At 31.7% G+C, this 18,091-nt stretch overlaps 3 protein-coding genes across 3 annotated transcripts; all 3 read left to right on the top strand.

Annotated features, from left to right (window-relative positions):
- Positions 1 to 6,848: 6,848 nt before the first annotated feature.
- On the top strand, positions 6,849 to 7,351 carry LOC143204305 (peritrophin-1). The gene is made up of 2 exons (XM_076416891.1): positions 6,849 to 7,008; positions 7,066 to 7,351. Exons 1-2 carry the CDS (start codon positions 6,942 to 6,944, stop codon positions 7,299 to 7,301), a joined length of 303 nt encoding a protein of 100 aa, XP_076273006.1. The 5' UTR covers positions 6,849 to 6,941; the 3' UTR covers positions 7,302 to 7,351.
- A 5,083-nt stretch (positions 7,352 to 12,434) lies between these two features.
- On the top strand, positions 12,435 to 12,948 carry LOC143204306 (U-scoloptoxin(01)-Tl1a-like). Its single transcript, XM_076416892.1, has 2 exons — positions 12,435 to 12,594; positions 12,654 to 12,948. Exons 1-2 carry the CDS (start codon positions 12,531 to 12,533, stop codon positions 12,884 to 12,886), a joined length of 297 nt encoding a protein of 98 aa, XP_076273007.1. The 5' UTR covers positions 12,435 to 12,530; the 3' UTR covers positions 12,887 to 12,948.
- A 4,345-nt stretch (positions 12,949 to 17,293) lies between these two features.
- On the top strand, positions 17,294 to 17,785 carry LOC143204303 (U-scoloptoxin(01)-Tl1a-like). Its single transcript, XM_076416888.1, has 2 exons — positions 17,294 to 17,453; positions 17,506 to 17,785. Exons 1-2 carry the CDS (start codon positions 17,393 to 17,395, stop codon positions 17,751 to 17,753), a joined length of 309 nt encoding a protein of 102 aa, XP_076273003.1. The 5' UTR covers positions 17,294 to 17,392; the 3' UTR covers positions 17,754 to 17,785.
- The last annotated feature ends 306 nt before the right edge of the window (positions 17,786 to 18,091 follow it).

Genomic DNA, 18,091 nt, shown 5'->3' with positions numbered 1-18,091 from the left:
GAAAAGTATATTTTCAAAAAACAGTGAATTTCGGTTTAGGTTTTATATATTTACTGCTATAAATTATTCGGATATTTATCTTATATTTTCTTTTTTTTCAGCCCAGGATACAAATGTTATGAAAGTTTCACCTTTATGTGAGAGGTGAAAAATTTTCACAATTTTTCCATACATATAGTCGTGAAAATTTGCGATTTTCTATTATTTTCAGAATTTTTACTATCATTTCCATTCAAATCATTACAGGGTAATGAATATTACAGGCTTTATGAAGAATTTTTTGCAGAATCGAGTGCTAGTATAATTGTTTTTATAGAAAAGGTATTTTTGAAGTGATATAATGAAAAGTATATTTTCAAAAAACAGTGAATTTCGGTTTAGGTTTTATATATTTACTGCTATAAATTATTCGGATATTTATCTTGTATTTTCTTTTTTTTTCAGCCCAGGATACAAATGTTATGAAAGTTTCACCTTTATGTGAGAGGTGAAAAATTTTCACAATTTTTCCATACATATAGTCGTGAAAATTTGCTATTTTCTATCATTTTCAGAATTTTTACTATCATTTCCATTCAAATCATTACAGGGTAATGAATATTACAGGCTTTATGAAGAATTTTTTGCAGAATCGAGCGTTAGTATAATTGTTTTTATAGAATAGGTATTTTTGAAGTGATATAATGAAAAGTATATTTTCAAAAAACAGTGAATTTCGGTTTAGGTTTTATATATTTACTGCTATAAATTATTCGGATATTTATCTTATATTTTCTTTTTTTTTCAGCCCAGGATACAAATGTTATGAAAGTTTCACCTTTATGTGAGAGGTGAAAAATTTTCACAATTTTTCCATACATATAGTCGTGAAAATTTGCTATTTTCTATCATTTTCAGAATTTTTACTGTCATTTCCATTCAAATCATTACAGGGTAATGAATATTACAGGCTTTATGAAGAATTTTTTGCAGAATCGAGCGTTAGTATAATTGTTTTTATAGAATAGGTATTTTTGAAGTGATATAATGAAAAGTATATTTTCAAAAAACAGTGAATTTCGGTTTAGGTTTTATATATTTACTGCTATAAATTATTCGGATATTTATCTTATATTTTCTTTTTTTTCAGCCCAGGATACAAATGTTATGAAAGTTTCACCTTTATGTGAGAGGTGAAAAATTTTCACAATTTTTCCATACATATAGTCGTGAAAATTTGCTATTTTCTATCATTTTCAGAATTTTTACTGTCATTTCCATTCAAATCATTACAGGGTAATGAATATTACAGGCTTTATGAAGAATTTTTTGCAGAATCGAGCGTTAGTATAATTGTTTTTATAGAATAGGTATTTTTGAAGTGATATAATGAAAAGTATATTTTCAAAAAACAGTGAATTTCGGTTTAGGTTTTATATATTTACTGCTATAAATTATTCGGATATTTATCTTATATTTTCTTTTTTTTCAGCCCAGGATACAAATGTTATGAAAGTTTCACCTTTATGTGAGAAGTGAAAAATTTTCACAATTTTTCCATATATATAGTCGTGAAAATTTGCGATTTTCTATTATTTTCAGAATTTTTACTATCATTTCCATTCAAATCATTACAGGGTAATGAATATTACAGGCTTTATGAAGAATTTTTTGCAGAATCGAGTGCTAGTATAATTGTTTTTATAGAAAAGGTATTTTTGAAGTGATATAATGAAAAGTATATTTTCAAAAAACAGTGAATTTCGGTTTAGGTTTTATATATTTACTGCTATAAATTATTCGGATATTTATCTTATATTTTCTTTTTTTTCAGTCCAGGATACAAATGTTATGAAAGTTTCACCTTTATGTGAGAAGTGAAAAATTTTCACAATTTTTCCATATATATAGTCGTGAAAATTTGCGATTTTCTATTATTTTCAGAATTTTTACTATCATTTCCATTCAAATCATTACAGGGTAATGAATATTACAGGCTTTATGAAGAATTTTTTGCAGAATCGAGCGTTAGTATAATTGTTTTTATAGAATAGGTATTTTTGAAGTGATATAATGAAAAGTATATTTTCAAAAAACAGTGAATTTCGGTTTAGGTTTTATATATTTACTGCTATAAATTATTCGGATATTTATCTTATATTTTCTTTTTTTTCAGCCCAGGATACAAATGTTATGAAAGTTTCACCTTTATGTGAGAAGTGAAAAATTTTCACAATTTTTCCATATATATAGTCGTGAAAATTTGCGATTTTCTATTATTTTCAGAATTTTTACTATCATTTCCATTCAAATCATTACAGGGTAATGAATATTACAGGCTTTATGAAGAATTTTTTGCAGAATCGAGCGTTAGTATAATTGTTTTTATAGAAAAGGTATTTTTGAAGTGATATAATGAAAAGTATATTTTCAAAAAACAGTGAATTTCGGTTTAGGTTTTATATATTTACTGCTATAAATTATTCGGATATTTATCTTATATTTTCTTTTTTTTCAGCCCAGGATACAAATGTTATGAAAGTTTCACCTTTATGTGAGAAGTGAAAAATTTTCACAATTTTTCCATATATATAGTCGTGAAAATTTGCGATTTTCTATTATTTTCAGAATTTTTACTATCATTTCCATTCAAATCATTACAGGGTAATGAATATTACAGGCTTTATGAAGAATTTTTTGCAGAATCGAGCGTTAGTATAATTGTTTTTATAGAATAGGTATTTTTGAAGTGATATAATGAAAAGTATATTTTCAAAAAACAGTGAATTTCGGTTTAGGTTTTATATATTTACTGCTATAAATTATTCGGATATTTATCTTATATTTTCTTTTTTTTCAGCCCAGGATACAAATGTTATGAAAGTTTCACCTTTATGTGAGAAGTGAAAAATTTTCACAATTTTTCCATATATATAGTCGTGAAAATTTGCGATTTTCTATTATTTTCAGAATTTTTACTATCATTTCCATTCAAATCATTACAGGGTAATGAATATTACAGGCTTTATGAAGAATTTTTTGCAGAATCGAGTGCTAGTATAATTGTTTTTATAGAAAAGGTATTTTTGAAGTGATATAATGAAAAGTATATTTTCAAAAAACAGTGAATTTCGGTTTAGGTTTTATATATTTACTGCTATAAATTATTCGGATATTTATCTTATATTTTCTTTTTTTTCAGCCCAGGATACAAATGTTATGAAAGTTTCACCTTTATGTGAGAGGTGAAAAATTTTCACAATTTTTCCATACATATAGTCGTGAAAATTTGCGATTTTCTATTATTTTCAGAATTTTTACTATCATTTCCATTCAAATCATTACCGGGTAATGAATATTACAGGCTTTATGAAGAATTTTTTGCAGAATCGAGTGCTAGTATAATTGTTTTTATAGAAAAGGTATTTTTGAAGTGATATAATGAAAAGTATATTTTCAAAAAACAGTGAATTTCGGTTTAGGTTTTATATATTTACTGCTATAAATTATTCGGATATTTATCTTGTATTTTCTTTTTTTTTCAGCCCAGGATACAAATGTTATGAAAGTTTCACCTTTATCTGAGAGGTGAAAAATTTTCACAATTTTTCCATACATATAGTCGTGAAAATTTGCTATTTTCTATCATTTTCAGAATTTTTACTGTCATTTCCATTCAAATCATTACAGGGTAATGAATATTACAGGCTTTATGAAGAATTTTTTGCAGAATCGAGTGCTAGTATAATTGTTTTTATAGAAAAGGTATTTTTGAAGTGATATAATGAAAAGTATATTTTCAAAAAACAGTGAATTTCGGTTTAGGTTTTATATATTTACTGCTATAAATTATTCGGATATTTATCTTGTATTTTCTTTTTTTTTCAGCCCAGGATACAAATGTTATGAAAGTTTCACCTTTATCTGAGAGGTGAAAAATTTTCACAAATTTTCCATATATATAGTCGTGAAAATTTGCTATTTTCTATCATTTTCAGAATTTTTACTGTCATTTCCATTCAAATCATTACAGGGTAATGAATATTACAGGCTTTATGAAGAATTTTTTGCAGAATCGAGCGTTAGTATAATTGTTTTTATAGAATAGGTATTTTTGAAGTGATATAATGAAAAGTATATTTTCAAAAAACAGTGAATTTCGGTTTAGGTTTTATATATTTACTGCTATAAATTATTCGGATATTTATCTTATATTTTCTTTTTTTTTCAGCCCAGGATACAAATGTTATGAAAGTTTCACCTTTATGTGAGAGGTGAAAAATTTTCACAATTTTTCCATACATATAGTCGTGAAAATTTGCGATTTTCTATTATTTTCAGAATTTTTACTATCATTTCCATTCAAATCATTACAGGGTAATGAATATTACAGGCTTTATGAAGAATTTTTTGCAGAATCGAGTGCTAGTATAATTGTTTTTATAGAAAAGGTATTTTTGAAGTGATATAATGAAAAGCATATTTTCAAAAAACAGTGAATTTCGGTTTAGGTTTTATATATTTACTGCTATAAATTATTCGGATATTTATCTTGTATTTTCTTTTTTTTCAGCCCAGGATACAAATGTTATGAAAGTTTCACCTTTATGTGAGAGGTGAAAAATTTTCACAATTTTTCCATATATATAGTCGTGAAAATTTGCGATTTTCTATCATTTTCAGAATTTTTACTGTCATTTCCATTCAAATCATTACAGGGTATTGAATATTACAGGCTTTATGAAGAATTTTTTGCAGAATCGAGTGCTAGTATAATTGTTTTTATAGAAAAGGTATTTTTAAGTGATATAATGAAAAGTATATTTTCAAAAAACAGTGAATTTCGGTTTAGGTTTTATATATTTACTGCTATAAATTATTCGGATATTTATCTTGTATTTTCTTTTTTTTTCAGCCCAGGATACAAATGTTATGAAAGTTTCACCTTTATGTGAGAGGTGAAAAATTTTCACAATTTTTCCATATATATAGTCGTGAAAATTTGCGATTTTCTATGATTTTCTGAATTTTTACTGTCATTTTCATTCAAATCATTACAGGGTAATGAATATTACAGGGTTTATGAAGAATTTTTTGCAGAATCGAGTGTTAGTATAATTGTTTTTATAGAATAGGTATTTTTGAAGTGATATAATGAAAAGTATATTTTCAAAAAACAGCGAATTTCAGTGTATGTTTCATCTTTACAGTTATAAATTAATCAGATATTTAACTTGATTTATTATTATAATTGAAAAAATTAAATTACAGATACTATGAAGAATTTTATGATAAATTGATTGGTGGTATATTTATTTTTATACAACCTGTTGTTTTGAAGTCATTTAATGAAAAATATATTTCCACAAAAAACTGTATATTGGTTTATCTTTCATATCTTTATAGCTATAAATTATTCAGATATTTAAGATGTATTTCCTTTTTTTCAGCCCAAGATACGTATATTATGAAAGTTTCACCTTTATGGGAGAGCTAAAAGATTGTCATACTTTTTCCATATATTTATATAGTCGAGAAAATTTGCGATTTTGTTTCATTTTCAAATTTTTTACTATCATTTCCATTCAAATAATTACAGGTTAATAAATATTACAGTGGTTATGAAGAATTTTTGCAGAATCGAGTGCTAGTATAATTGTTTTTATAGAACAGGTAATTTTGAAGTTATATAATGAGAAGTATATTTTTAAAATATAGCGAATTTCGATGTATGTTTCACATCTTTACAGCTATTACATACTTTGTCATACTTTACATATATTATGAAAGTTTCACCTTTATTCGAGAAAATTTGCGATTTTTTTCATTTTCAGAATGTTTACTCACATTTTAGTTCAAATATTCACAGGTTAAAGAGACTTACAGTGATTATGACGAATTTTATGTTAAATCAAATGCTAGAATAATTATTTTTATAGAGCAGGTAGTTTTGAAGTTAATTAATGAAAAATATATTTAAAAAAAAAGTAGTGAATTTCGGTGTTACTATTACTTGACAGCAGTGGCCTTACTCGGAATCAAAATCAAAAATCAAGTATACCAGAGGTGTGTTAACAAGACTTTAGCTTTATTGGAGTTATATATTTTACTGCATTTGAGACCAATTGTTTGACACTTGTTGTCATTTGTTTTCTATATTTTTGTTTTGTATTATTTTGCTTTAGCTACCTTTATTGATATTAATCTCGCTCTAAATTATTCGTACTAATATTAGTGGTATCTCTTCTTGACTGAATTAATGATAAAAATATGTAGTTAGTACAATAGCCAAGAGTATTTTCTATGTATTTCAATACGTTTCTAGAGCCTAGAGAGGAAATTATATTTTCCCACTATTTTCCTTTGAATTTTTATACCATAATATGTAGAATCACAATGGATATCAGCTACTACAAATAAGTTGTAACAGTAACAGTGATTGAGATCATTAAGATCGATCTAGCCGTCCTTAAGTTATAAATGGTGCAACTAACCCGACGTTGTCTTGACGTGTAAAATAAAATCGGCAATGAACATTAAATAGCGTTATCGAGTGTTGAAACAAAAACAAAAATAAAGCCGATTGGTAAATAATAATAGCGTTATTCTCCAATTGTTATCACTATCTTCAATGCACAGGGTTAAACAGATTAATGATCAGGCCTTTCTAGAAACGAACTGATGTCGTTGTGGATAATCCCGCTCATCGATCATCGTTATTGTACAGGGCGTCCCAAATCAATAACAGAAATGAATCGGCACACTTTCTAGACGCCACATAATCATTCTGAAGTTATATGTATTAATTGACACACGCAAATTGTCGATATCCGGTTCATAGCCAATAGCTTTACTTAAAATAATTGTGGTTAGTTCATCAGTTTCGTCTACTCGAAATCTTATCTTGATTTTAAACCGTATATATAAAAACGTGGCAGCAAACTGGAACGGTAGTAAGCAAAATGAAAAGACTGTTGGTAATCGTTGGCTTTTTGGTGATTGCTGTCGCTGTCGCTTCGGGACTACAAGGTAAGTTGATTTTTGAATTCACCTTCAAGATTTTCACGGGTTCCCGTCGATTTTTAGACTGTCCTGCTGAGGATGGGGAACATCCCGTCTTCTTCGAAGACCCCGACGACTGCGGTAGTTTCTACGAGTGCGCGTATGGAAAGGCCCATCACATCCAGTGTCCTCCAGGTACTTATTACCATCCGGAAATAAACGTATGCGACTTTCTGGAGTATGCCGAGTGTGGATCTAGACCCACAACTCCCTCTCCAGCACCAACACCAGAACCAAGCTCCAAAGAATCCGGGAAATAATAGTATATGTATAGTGATGTTTTGATGATAATAAATGAGAATTTATTTTAGTTGCTGTTTTTGTTTTTGCCTGCGAAATTATAGTAATACTTGAAAAACCTTTTGACATTGGCAGAGTATTGTCAATTATATATTTAGGATTAAAAAGTACATTCTAATGAGAACAATTATGATCAACATGATTGTTTCGTAGAAAGTCGTTAACAAGAAAGAATTTTAGTATATTGACTCACAATGATTTTATGATTACGATTAGTTTAGTTTAAATACTATTTTATGTAAGAAAAAATAAACTACTTGTTGAACAGCTATATAAAAGAGATAAAAACTCTTATCTGAACGACATTATATTTCCTTTTTAACTGACATTAAAAGAGAAGGTTGTAGTCCCATTGGCAGCAAATCGGAATCTGATGGGAGGAAGGCGAATGATCGAGGGAAAATCTTAAATTTCAAAGGCACCTACAATGTTTTCACAAATTCTTATCTAAAATAATCAGATATTTGTGTATAATGTTATTGCTGAATGGGTGTGACACAAAATCGGAAATAGTTCAGTGTAAAAACCATTCAGTTTGCTTTTTAACCACTATCTATATCATATGAGAAGTAGAAACGTTGTAAGCAACTGTTTTTATGTTGTAATGGATATAACGTTAAGCTCACACGCGGAGGTCGCGGGTTCTATTCCCAACAAGCCGGCAATTTTTTTGTTCTAGTTTGATTGGAACATTTGTCAAATCACCTAGACTAGGTAGGGGACCCCAGGGTCTGAAACGTTCCTTATTTTCAATTATTGTTTCTTTCTTCGTATTTTTCCTCATACGGACTGTACTTTTAATTGGGCTATCCTTTGTAATACTTAATAACAACTGCGTAATTTATTGAGTAAATATTTAACACTAAAAAGAGAAAAATAATATTTTTAACAAAAAAATTAACAAAAACCGACTTCAAAAAATAAATAAGGGACTCGCTAAAAATTATTAAATAATCAAACATAGATTTTTAACACAGAAAAAACGTCTTAAAATAAAATATGTAGATAATAGTTCTAACTAAATAAAAATAATCAAAAACCTTATTGAACCTATGTAATACACGTATTTTATATTCTAATATATACACAGAATTTAGCTTAATACCTACCTAAACCTATTTATCTAATTACACTATTATTTTAACTAATACCAACACATCAGTTTGATGTCGATACCGAGCCTAAACAATACAAAAGACATATACACAAAACTAAATTACGAACAAAACAAATCTAATTTGTTGCTTGCCACTGACTTCAAAATGATTAGTTGGTAGTACTTAAAATAATATTGTAAATAGATAAATAGGTGTAGGTAAGTATTAAGCTAAATAATAGTGTATATATAGTAGAACATAAAATACGTGTAATAGATAGGTTAAATAATTTTTTTAATTTCTATTGAAGTTTTGACTGACTTTTCCCCATTAATTGCTGCAAGAAAACATCGACCCCACACTAGTAAGGGTATCGATACTTTTGAACACTGTATCATTCAAGTTCGACATAACAATGATATAGTTGCACTACTACCATGTTCGGAATATCTCAGAACTAAAACCCACTTTCGTATATTCCTTTCATCCTATACTCTATAAAAAAGTTACAGGTTCAAGAAACCTGGAAAATTATCAAAGATTTTGGTCACAGTTGAAGAAAACAAGTATCACATCAGAGGTATCACATTACAACGATGTTGCTCAACGCCAAAAGCTAACCAAAACGCTTCTTAGAAATTCACTAAAGGAAAATCATTTAACGTTTATTTCTATGTTATCTATGGAAAAGGAAAATATTATATCGAACAAAAATGAACGAAAAATCTTAAAATGTCCACCAGGGGTGCGGCAAGTTTTGATGGAAGACACAAGAAAAGATTGACTAAGATCATAAAGAACTATCTAAAGAATGGAACAGTGACGTGACGTGAGTAAAATGTCTAGGACCAAATGACTGCAACTGAACTTGGGATACAATAAGAGTGTATTGGCTAAGGAATAAACTACCCTCCCTGACTTCCATCCTTGGATATCATACAGTACAACAACGTATTTGGCGATCGATAAAACCTTCATCAAATAAGATAACCCGAATTCGCACTTGATTCGGTTGTTTGTTGATGACATTGACATAATTTCGATCAATTTTTTAAGTGCTAAAGTGCATCAGCAAACAATACGAATATTCCAGAAATTATCAGACACTCGACCAAGTAGCCAAGTGGCATCTTGAGATAAGAATATCATCGTTTCCGTTTTAAAGAGATGTCAGTTCGCAGAACCGCGTATTTTCCACGTAATTCATTGCATTATAATGGCACATAATCAAGTGGGCATTGAAAGGAAGTTATTTTTATATCCTCCTATATATTGTATCTCAATCTCAAACAGACAAATGCGAGCCCCAAAAGGCTATAATTTCCATTCTGTGATGCAATGATATATGACGCGACGATTTAGTAAATACTTGACAGTTTATATATGCAATGTTATGATTTGATACATATGTCATTTTATTTTGACATTAACTTTAAAATAATAGCAAATTAAGAAATTAATAGAGATATATAATTACTTTTCTTGTTCCATAAAAAGAAAGAAGCTTTGCAAAGAACGTCCTGGTACATCGAAGACGTTTGAAGATATGGAATTGCGGGAGTTATTGGACTAAGACCCAAAATAAGTTCAAAAACAATTAACAGAAAAGTTTAATATAAACAGAATCGCAATTTGTGAACGATTACAAGTGATGGGAAAGATCCAAAAGATGGGAAGATGAATTAGATAACGTACAAATAGAAAATCGAAAAATAGTTACCGAAATGCTGCTGCGAGGGTATGATTTCTGAAGTCCATCCCAACTTATTCTAAATTATTCTAGAGATTATTAACTCTCACTCTATGTGTCTATTAATCAGCTCGTATGTTAGTTTGCGTTTGAGCCTACGGACTTCAGTGTCACGCGCACATTTAACTGTTTGGCGAGTGCATTGGGATGCACTAATAGTCTTTCAGAGTACTTCGCACTAATACTCCGAATCACACTCGTGGATTCTAAGGGGATATCGCGCTGAATCAGTTTTGTTGGGCACGTAATATGGGGCGTCGACGATGACTCGCAACACTTTATTCTGGAACCTCTGGAGGATATCTGTGTTAGATTTGCTAGTAGTATAGCGACGTTCAATACCATAGGTCCAAATGGGTCTAAGTATTGACTTATACGTATTTACTGAGGTACATGTTCTTCTATAAAGGGTGAATATCACATGGGTAGATTTTGTCTCATTTGCTTTGATACGCCACGTTTTCAACCACAATTCGACTTTGTTAAGATGAAGTTGGAGGTTTCTTGTGGCTGATATTGGATCCTCGTGTGATGATAAAACCGCTGTATCGTCAGCATATGTTGCAACAGTAGCGTTTCTTGAGGTCGGTAGGTCAGCTGTATCCAAAGAAATAACAATGGGTCAAGGGCACTGCCCTACGAAACACCCGAATATATTGGGTGTAGCTCAGTGTATTCGTCAATAAAATGTCGGTCTGTGAGGTATGGTTTTCGCAGTTGAAAATGCGTATGGGGTAAAAGCTTTTTCAATTTAACATTTAGTGTGCCACACCTTGTCGAAGGCATGAGAAATATCGAGAAATGCAGCGGAGCAATATTTTTTATCCTTTAAGTTTTTGTTAATTTGGTTGACTAATCTATGTATTTGCTCTGTTGTTCTCTGTTTATTACGAAAGCTAAATAGATGGTCTGGAATAATATTTCTCTCCTCTGTCATTATTTTGAGTCTCTTAATGTATAGTTCTCCGAAAAGTTTAGAGACCACAGGCTTATAGGACGGTAAGAGGAGACGTCTTCTGATTTTTCCACAGGTTTAAGAAGCATAATGATTTGAACCACTTTCCAAGTGCTAGGAAAGTATTTAAGTCATAGTATGGCATCAAATATGAATGTTATTAATTTGATGCACCTTCCTGAGGGCTCTTTTAAAATTCTTCCAGTAATTAGGTCAAAACCAAAAGCTTTTTTGGCATTGAAGGGTATGATAGGAAGTCATTTCTGCATCGAATAGATCTATTTTAATTGTGCATTGGTCGAAAAACGTCCATAATACGCTCAAAGATAAAATAAATTGATTTTACAGCATTACAACGTACAGCAATACTGGTGAAAGAAGTATTGAAGTTACTTGAAGTTTTATGGAATTCTTCAGACTTGGCTCTATGCCACTACCAGCTTGGTACATCGATGAGACCCGTGTTTATCGCCAATTTCGAGCAAGTTTGAAAATGATCCGATTAATGGTTTAGCTGCAAGGATAAAAAGTCTACAATCAAATGACTAACGCTTTGAATAAACACGTTTTAACTATCTATTATAGATAACGTGTTGTTTTTTCTAGTGAAAAACCGGAAAGTAATTACTGACAATATTTTTAATGTCAGAATTATCAAAATTACGACGTCTTTACTAATTAATGTAATTCTGTAATGAAATCGGTTCGAAATAACATTTTCAGTCAATTTGTATGGTAACCGTTTTCCCTCCTTTAATGTATGATTCCCATGGCACGTGAGCTTCTGGAAACAGTTGATTTTTTTTGACTGCTAAGTTGTCTGGACTTTATTTTAAGAGCTTAAATCCAGTAAATCTTGAAATTCATTGTTCTCGAATTACTTTTATAGTCCAACAAGCCGTTCTCTACCATTAACATCAAAATCACCAATTTTAAATCGTTAAAACTAAAAATTTAACATACGTTTCTAACAGTGTTCGATAGAGTTCCGAAAGTTCGATAGCAGATTTGCAAAAAATGCACTTTTGAGGCATTATTTCGATTTCTATACACTAATTAGCTCAATAATGCAACCTTATGTGCGTCACCCTTCAGCAGTTTTACATTTTTACCCATTTATCAGCCAACACTTGGACACAATCGTTACTGATCATCGTTCAGCTCAAATTTTGAACAGTCTTCGATTCCCAAATCGAGAAAAAATTATCATACCGCATTTTCGGAGAATGATCCTCAATTAGTCGATTTTACACACACACGCTCGCAATGCAAAGATTACTAAAAACCTTCTCGAACGATGCGTTATCAGTCATACAACTTGTAAGCAATTGTATAAAAGCCCGAAAATTAAAAAAAAACGAATCAATCGTCTGTTCGAACCATCAAAATGAACAAGCTGGTAGCGTTCGGTTTCCTATTGGTCCTCGTTTCTGCCGTTGTCGCCCTGCCGGGTAAGTGGATCCAGTAGTTCTCTTGATCGCTATAATTGTTTTTTTTTTGGGGGTCGTAGATTGCCCGGAAGTAGATGGCGAGAATCCAGAATTCTTTCCCGATCCGGACGACTGCGGCAGCTTCTATGAGTGCGCTTTCGGTACCGCCTTCAAGCTTAAGTGCGCTCCGGGCACGTACTACAACACGGAATCCAAGATTTGTGACTTTATAGACAACCTCGATTGCGGAACTAGACCCACAACGCCTGTACCTCAACCAACTACCGAGGCACCTTCCATCGATTCCGTCTAAGTCCATCACGCAAAGACCAAGGAAAAATGTATATTTTTTACAATAAATAGATAAAGAAGCAATTTAAATAATTTTATCATTTTTCATAATTAAGTACTATTTTATATATTAATCAGATTATAAAATACAACAAAGTTTGAAACACATTTTCTTAATAGCTTGTTTAAGTATAGAACAGTCCTCCTGTTCTCTTATTGAGTTCGAATGCCGCAGAATATGGACGTACTTCAATTAAAAATGTCTCTAGTCAGAAATACATTGGTCACCGGTCAATCGGTAGACTGAATGCCGAGGATCGTGGTTCGGAGTCAGATAATCCAAATAAATCCTGGTTGATAAAATGAAGATTTTAAAATATATTTAAATAAAAGCACTCTCTAGTGTAATCTGATAGCAAGAACCCAGTACATAACACGTATATTCGGAGTTAAATACACCAGCAGGATTGGCTAATCCATATTATCGCCTTCAGGCCTGACAGTAATCGTTCACGAAAATAATTTTAGACCACAAGAACGACAAGGAAGACAATTGAACTGAGTGTTAAGTATATGGGCATTTCCGAACCTCTTATATTTTTTGCAATGAATAGATAAAGAAGCAATTTGAATAATGTTATCATTTATATTGTTTTTTATCCTAAGTGAACAAGGCGCACTGGCAAAGATAATTATTCAAGGGCTACTTTGAATTTTTTAGAATAATGCTAATTAAGTAATATTTTATATATGGTAATCAAATTATGTGACACAATGAATGTACTAAAATTAATGTAATGGAATTTACGATGAAGTATGCATTTTATTTTAAATTAATATATTTTTACGAATATTGATACAATAAGACACATACTAAAATAGTTATCTTGTTCAATATGTTCTTATAATCGAAATTTTTTTACAAATATTCTAAAAATCCTAAAACCATATCGCAGCGCCACCTACTGAATCCGGTTGTGAATGTAAGCCAATATTAAATTTACTGTATCGATCGCTACAACCCTTTGGGCCACCACTATTACATCTAGATTAAGTTCAAAGGTTGGCAACGCTGGTAGATTGGTACCATGCGGTTCCCGGCTATAAAAGACCACCACGTCGACGTCTCTTTCTTCTAAACTTTCCAAAAAGCGATATTACACGCTTTAAACAGTTTCACAGACGCACACCACGTAATCCCGAACGAACAATTCGGTTTCCGTGCCAAGCACTCAAGCCGTCATCAAGCTGCTCGCGTCGCAGCAACCATCCACCAGCCATTAAGAAAAGGTCGAAAAACTGGAGCCATCTTTTTAGATGTTTCCAAAGCTTTCGATCAAATATGACGCAACGGTCTAATCTGGTCTAATCACACAACGAACCAGCTTGGTCTACCGAATAACCTAATCTACCTGATAGTCTCCTTTCGAAAGCAGATCTCCGCAGGAGTCCCGCAAGGTGCTCCCCTAGCCCCTGCCCTGTTCAACCTCTATATGGCTGATTTTCCACTCCACAAACATTGCATTTTATGCAGATGATACAGCTTTCTTTACCGCCGGTTACAATCCCGACGCCATCCGCGACAGACTTCAAGCCCAACTGAACCTAGCTATTGCGTGGTACAAATTCTGGCGGTTGCACATAAACCCGAGCAAAACTTAGGCTATTCTTTTCCACTGCAAGAAGGAATTCCGCGCTTGTCGCCTCCAAATAGATAAAAATCTCCATCCCCTGGCTCCAGAAAGTATCATACCTCGGTCTCCAGTTCGATCGCAGGTTCCAGTGGCCCAAAGTACTCTTCCCACTACTCTGCAGAAAAAGTAAACTCCCAATCCTCCAGAAAGCTACTCTGTATAAAATACTACTCCGTCCAGTCTGCCTCTACGGAGCACAGGTGTGGTACAGATATGTCTCTGAGAGACAACTTGAACTACTACAAGCGACATCCGCAAAAGACCATTTGGTTCTAGCTGGTCATTCTGGAACAAGAAAAAAACGTCTATTTCTATTTCTTTCTTTTTTCTATCCCTTGTAACAGTATCACTTCCACAGCGCTTCAGTACTTCCATAACCTAATATCTTGTCCATCCTCCCATCGAAATAAACAAGTTTTTATTCAACCGTTGTTTTCTGTTCCCGTGCGAATTCCTTCCATAAAAATAGTAGTGAGTGTTCGGATTCCGACCGACAAGACGACATAACACACACAAGATTTTACATTTCTTTAATGCCTTCAATTCCTATCTTCTTTCTATCTATTAAGCTCTACCGTTTTGTTTTTATACTGAAATTATTAACTTAATTTATATTTTATTTATAATTTTAATTTAATCGTTCATAATCGTATTGTAACTTTTTCTTCTAAAAATCGTACCAAGTTGTACAACGAAAAGTTTTGAAATTTACATTTTTAAAAAGATATTTGTTAAAATTACTGTGATGTTATGAAAGGCAGAATCAAGGAACAAAATAAAAGGATTGGCTTAAAAACCTTTTTGTATTAATTTATTTGTTAAAACTAGTAATACAATTGACAATTAACTTTACTAATTAATATATTTTCCGACCTGATTAATAGACACCTAAAATAGTTTTTAGAGTAACATAGAATAGCAGTTAAATTAAGTATACTACTAGTTTATAAGTTTGTACAGGGGATCACTTATTGAAACTATCTTTAACATGTCATTGTATGACATGAAACAACTGTCGCGAAAAGCAATCATCATGTTGACATATATATTCCATACCTGTTTGAGACTGAAGCATGTTCTAGAATGTCGCAAGGTTGCTTGAATAATTATGAATAATTAAGAACAAGTTGGATCCTACAGGCCTAATTCGCTGCTACCGGCGCTATCAAAATTACTTGAGAAACTGCTGTTAAAACGTATTAAACCATTTATAGAAATACCACATTTCCATTTTGTATTTCGAAATCACCACTTGATAATCGATCAAGGGCACACAGCGGTTGTTGAAAAGGCGGCATTCGATGAAAATAAATACACTTAAACCTATTTCGGCTGAAGTTCCATAGGGTACTGTCTTGCGACCACTCCTGTATCTGCCCTATACTGCTGATATATCCCAACAACAAAAGAAACAGCACTTGGAACATTTGCCGACGATACAGTTATCATGGCAAAAACATATCTGTACGTAGGCAATAGAAAAAGTACAAGTAGTGGTCAACAAGATCTACATATGAACTAAAGATTGGAAAATACAGTTAATAGTTTGTCCATGTTAATTTTGCGTTGCGGCGAAATGACAAAAACCTAATTATAAATCTGACTATAAATCTGACTGATTTATATAAACTTGAAGAATGCCCGATTCCTCAAGCAGAATCAGCTAAAAAATCTTGGCATACATCTCGATAGCAGGTTAAATTGGAAACATCATTTTGGACAAAAGTAGGGCAGATTAGAATCAAAGTCAAGCAACTGTACTGGTTAGTCGGAAGATACTTTCAACTTGGACCTAAAATCAAAGAGATTGGTTTATCAGTCAGTTATAAAGGCAATTGCATTAAAACATCAAACCAGCCAATAATCCAACGCGGCCAAACCAAACATTGAAAACGAATAATTATTAATGATTATCGCTACGTAATTAAGACAGAGCTACGCGATGACCCCGAAAACAAATGGATATACGAAGTGATTCAAGGTTTTGGCTTAAAACATGAAATAAGGTTGCTAAATCACAGCAATGTGGAAGCAATACAGCTACTGGACAACAAGCAGGAAATCAGAAGATTGAAGCGAGCCAAACCACCCAAACTTGTTTAGTGTATAAATGTATTCTTATCTTAATTTAGGATAGACTTGCGTTAATGCACTTACAACAAAGTTGTAGTAACAAATTAATTATAAAATGTAATTCTATAACATAAATTTGATCAAATACGTGTTGCCTATTGAACATATTGTGGAATGTTAAGAGAATAATACAAAAAAAGTCTTGATTGAATTTTTTTCTCTATAAACCAGTTTTAAATTAGTATCAACTCTGGCTCCGTATTACTTCTTACGAGACAAAACAAGATGCAAACAAACAAGAACCAACAAAACTCGTACAATAGGTAGGGGAGAACCAAAAATCAACGGATTAAACGTATCAATCTCATTTAATATATTGCAGCGCAAAAAAGGCCATCGCTTGTTCTAGATACCACGCCAATTTTCGCTGGAATAATTCTAATATTTACTCTCTAACGATGAAAGTCGTCTCGAAGGCATCACGTCCACGTTAAATAACACTTTTTCTTTAAACCTCTTGGAAGGCAAATTACGACAAGTGTCGCGCATTAATTCAAACAATTATACGTTTTACGGATTAGGATTTCTTCGAAAAAAGATGTTTTACGTAAATAAGGCGGATAAAAACCGACATGGTGCAAAATAGCAATTATTTTATATTATCAGTTAAGGATACGTGTTGCAACAGCTATAAAAGCTTAAGAAAACGATAATAAATGGTTGTTCTGTTGAGATCTTGACGGTGTAAAGTATCCAGCATCATGAGAGTTCTTGTGCTAGGTCTTTTGGTGAGTTTAGTCGTTTGTTCTGGCGCAGATTACAGTGAGTAACTCTCGGTTCGGAGGTGAACGTTGGTTTAATGGTTCATTTTTAGTTTGCCCAGAACCTGACGGGTATTTCCCGGATTCCAACGACTGCGGGAGTTTCTACGAGTGCTCCTTTGGTATACCGTTCAAGGTTGAATGTCCTCGAGGTACTTACTACAACATCAACGTACAGGTGTGCGATTTTCTGAAGAAGAGTGACTGTGGAACCAGACCGACCACTCAAATCCCTACCGCTATAACTACACCACCTCCTACTAAAGATAGTGACCCCACCACTACACAGCTACAAAAATAAGTGTTCTTTGATAAATAAATGTATAAATAATGTGTTACTTTTTTTCGTATTACCATAAAAAATATAACCCTCTGATAAAGATATATTAAAATTAAATATATATATATATATATATATATATATATATATATATATATATATATATATATATGTTGTAAAAGTAATATATACATTATTGTACTGAAATGACAGGCGGAAAAACTTAAAAATGGCAAAAATCGAATATGGAAAATGTGTCACTTTTTTTCCCTCGATTATTTTCCCACCATATATATATATATATATATATATATATATATATATATATATATATATATATATATATATATATATATATA

The sequence above is a fragment of the Rhynchophorus ferrugineus genome, unplaced genomic scaffold, assembly GCF_030347505.1.
Source record: "Rhynchophorus ferrugineus isolate W39M unplaced genomic scaffold, kcgeb_rfMv2 rfM10, whole genome shotgun sequence".
Classification (NCBI taxonomy): domain Eukaryota; kingdom Metazoa; phylum Arthropoda; class Insecta; order Coleoptera; family Curculionidae; genus Rhynchophorus; species Rhynchophorus ferrugineus.
This window is presented reverse-complemented; position numbering and strand designations above follow the sequence as displayed.